This window comes from Saccostrea echinata, unplaced genomic scaffold (genome assembly GCF_033153115.1).
Source record: "Saccostrea echinata isolate AGI-Se365-2 ecotype Australia unplaced genomic scaffold, CSIRO_AGI_Sech_v1 ptg000030l, whole genome shotgun sequence".
NCBI classification, from domain to species: Eukaryota; Metazoa; Mollusca; class Bivalvia; order Ostreida; family Ostreidae; genus Saccostrea; species Saccostrea echinata.
In genome coordinates, this window is record NW_026889779.1 from 21,332,973 (window position 1) to 21,337,293 (window position 4,321).

The 4,321-nt window shown below is 32.6% G+C and overlaps 1 protein-coding gene across 1 annotated transcript; it reads right to left on the reverse strand.

Moving 5' to 3' along the window:
- Positions 1–1,923: 1,923 nt before the first annotated feature.
- LOC133196937 (toll-like receptor 4) lies at positions 1,924–3,695 on the reverse strand. The gene has a single exon (XM_061332782.1). The coding sequence runs from the start codon at positions 3,643–3,645 to the stop codon at positions 1,924–1,926; it is 1,722 nt and encodes a 573-aa protein (XP_061188766.1). The 5' UTR covers positions 3,646–3,695.
- Between the last annotated feature and the right edge of the window lie 626 nt (positions 3,696–4,321).

Sequence of the window (4,321 nt, forward strand, 5' to 3'; positions counted from 1 at the left end):
GATACATATAAGAAAGGGTTACTTTATGTTGCTAATAATATATATAATTTTACGAATATTTAAAAAAGAGAAAGTGGTAGATAAATTTACCTATAAGTAAGATATGACATTTTTACTTACACTATACATCATTTAAAAATTAACAAATTATACATGAGAGGGGGGATATAAATGTATAAAACAAAAAAACCAACCAGGTAGAAGTTAGGGAAAAAAAGATACCAAAGCATAAAGGCTAATACGTAAGTAATTCTTCAGAGAACTCTGAGTAGGCAATAGTCCCTAACTCTATACAGGCCAATCAGTATTATTTTTGTTTTTTGTCGTTTAATATCCCTCTCGAGAATTTTTCACTCATATGGAGACGCCACCACTTGCCGGTGGAGAGCTGCAAATTTTGTCCTATACTCCGCACTTACGGCCATTGAGCAGTGAGGGATCATTTTCGTGCCAGCACCTACTGCGACACGGGACCTCGGTTTATACGGACTCATCCGAAGGACTGGTTTCCACGTCCCACAGTTGGATTCGAAGCCGCGACGTAAGGATCAACTCTTACTTCGCGACTCTAGACGCTCTACCACTGCGCCACGCGGGCGCAATCAATATTAATAAAATTGATTAATAAAATTTTTTATCAATTTATTCATCTTTTTACTGACGATTTTTTTTCCTTAAGGAGGCTCATTACACCACTTTCTGATTACGTACTACACAGAAAAAGAAACCTTCATTGTATCGTCCGTTTTCTCCTGGGGACGAATTGTACAGTTTCGTTTATTAATGATATAAATCTTTAAAACGCTTTGAATATAGACGAAACATGCCTTGTTGTAAACAATGAAAACAAAGTAACAGATTCATTATGAATCATAAACGAAGAAGAGTTATTTTTAAGTTGAGACCAAAGAGAATGACAGTCAAATCTTCGCTACACAAGTAATTCAATGTCCTAGCGAAAGGAGCAAAACTCTACTACTGAGAGCATGTACTTATAGAGGAAATTCGAGTTGAAATCTACAACCCCGTTGATATAAATAATAATTAACTTGCCCTATCACAGTACTGTACTCCTGTTGTTTTGTGTACTTTGCCTTTATTCTTTAAATATATAATTATATAATCTATAAATTTTAGTCTTATTCTGAATTTTAGATGTTCAAACATTCCTTAGTGGAGTTAGAAAAGATAACTCTTGCAAATGGAATTTTTATTCCAATGATTTTTAAATTTGGAATTTTCATTTCCTATAAACATTTTTCATTCAATTTGCCACTTGTTATTCATTTACATACATTCCTTATTTATTTATAACTGATTTTCCAAATTATTCATGCACAGTTTAAGAAGAGAATCACAGTAATTCTTTTTTTGAAGAAAAGATTTTTTTCTAATAAAAATAATATTGAATATTATGAAGTGTTGTCATTTTGTTTACATATCTAAAGATGATATCCATCATTTGACACTGAGATTTCTGCAATTCTCTCAAAAATAAACTTGAAATAAAACATTTAACCAAAATCAGACAAAAAGGTTTAAAAATCTCTTTAAAAAGTATTTATCGTATAATAACCTTCATTTGGATATTTGAAATCTTCATAATAAGTAGTGCTGCAATGAAATCTAAAATAAACTATGGGTGTAATTTTTATAATCTTGAATTCCACCCGAGATGACCCTTAATAGAACAGTTTTAATATCAATGACCCCTTAAATGATAATGTTAAACTGGTCTTTATTGTTATTTTGAAACATAATTAACAAATATCATCTGACTTTGATAATTTGAAAATGAAAGATTACAATTATTTTTAATGTAACAAAAATGAAAACAAAGCATGCAAATCAGTCTCTTCACTCAGTTTTTAAACAATGTTCTTACAAAATTTTCCACTGAACTACTACAATGTAATAGTAAATTTATCTATCCATGAGTTGTGTAATACTGGACCAAAATAATTTTTGTCCATTTTTATTTTCTGTCCATTCTATACTGCAGATAGATTTCAGGAGAACTTTCATGGAATTTGTCAAATGCTGAGATTCGAGCTTTCCTAGAACGATAAGAATTACTTCTCCAACTCTACCGTCAGCGACGGCATGATTTGCGAGGGTTGCTTCGTATTGGCACCACTGATCGCTCATGAAATTCGGGGATAATACAAGAATAAATTTCCTACTGACTTCAATGTTATCAAGAATTTCGTCAACAAAGATTCCTCCGGGAATTATATCCCTTTCATGAAGACAAAGTTTGTACTGTCTTCTACTTTCTAAATTTTCGACAAGCTCCGACATGATCCATTTCCTGTCATGTGTATTGTAGGCAACAAAACCATCATACTGATACGCATCGGCTGGGTGTCTTATATAACTTTTGGGTTTCCTATGTCTGCATGTGTGAATATAGTACTTTATGTCCCATCGGAGCCGCCATGCAAGGACAAATGTAAAAGAAAGCGTAGAGAGAATTCCACAAAATATAAATGAAGAAATCATATTTTGATTCCACTGATGACAAATACGAAAGTCAACTTTGGATAGAGATTGATTCTGCCACTTTAACGGTGTTTTGCACAGATATCGATATGGGTAATGAACCACTTTATGACTGTTGTTTCTAAGCCATTCGGAAAACCATTCAAGTTCGCAGTCACAGTGAAAGGGGTTTACTGATAAATCTAAAAGAAGGTTTTTCTTTTTCCAGATAAAATCAGGAAAAGAGGATTTAGAAACGGTAGTTATGGAATTCCAACCAAAGAATATTCTTGTCAAGTTCCATAGATTTTCTAAGTCATTTTTTCGAAGATTCTGGATAAGATTGAATGTACAATCAAGTGTTTGGAGCTCAGACAAATCTTTTAAAGATGAAATATAACTGATGCCGGTCCCCCTAATTAATAAAGATTTCAAACATTTTAAGGGTGACAACATCTTTGTTAAATTAGTGTTGAATAAAGTCATCCTTTTGATCTGGAGTTCCTGCAGTAGTGGACAATTTTGAAACAATGTATCCTCGAAGACTGAGAAACTGTCAACAGAAAGTTTAAGGAGACTTTTCGATTCCAAAGCTCTTGTTTCTACAGTTGGCTTGACCTGGAGGTGTTCCATAATCAAAACACTCAAGCTCGTTAGTTTTACAAATGAACGAGACAATATTGTAAGTAATGGGTTACGTGACAGGTCTAAATGTGTAAGTTTCTGCAGACAGTGCCCTCCATTCTGGAAGAAACTTGTATCTAAAATTCTATTTCTTTCCAGATTTAAATAACGTAACTTTGGAAACACCGTTTTCTTAGATACATGTAACTGAGTTATTTTGTTGATGCTTAGATCCAAATTCTTTAATTTCTTTAGCGTGGAAAGTGATGAAAAATTAAATACTTGAATATTTGTTCTGGATAAATATAATTCTCTTAATTGTAAGAACCATTCACTTCCAAATCCAGAAAATTGATCACTCGATCCATTAAAATAATTCCCAGACCCATTTAGAATTTTGATATCCGATTTACCTAAATACCGAGTGGCAAAAAAAAGCACATCTCCTGTTATCCTGTTATAAGATAGGTCAAGATTCACAAGACTTCTGAGAGCTTGCAGAGAAAATTTTGATATTCTCTCAATGTTGCAATAATTCATTATGAGAGTTTTCAATTTCAGATTTGCTACTGGTTTGAAATCGTTATCCTTCAAATCAGGAAAATCGTTGCCGGAAAGAACGAGAGTTTTTATACTCCTCGGGAGTCCTCTAGGCAGAGTAGAAAGTTTCCTATAGGAGCAATCCGCTGTAAAATTGTCTGGGCAAAAGCACTCGGTGATCGGACAGTACGAAGCACCTTGTTTTTCTTCATCGTCTGGGTTTGCTCCAGCAAAAACAATTGATGATGGAAGAAGAAGCAACAAATACATTGTTTGTTCCTATTTCTTCACATTTTCCACTACCTATTTGAAACATTTACAAACACATGTAGACGTTATATTCATTTACTATTCATTACTTTAATACTTCTTTAATATATTATTTAATTCAAAAAGTCTCAAAATGAAGCTTAAATATGAAATCTTTTCATGCAACAATTTTCATTTTATGCATCTCAATGTAATTCAATGTTCTTTGAAGTTTTAGAAACAGTCTTTTAAAACGTTTGTATTTTTACTGTATAAAGGTATGTTAAAATACAGATTTAAATCGACTTTTCCTTTAATTAAGCCTTAGATACCAATGCCAATTAGCATGATATGAAACTATAAATGACTTATGGTGTTTTGCAATGATAGGAAACACTTCATAAACTATGCATTATAAAATAATTGA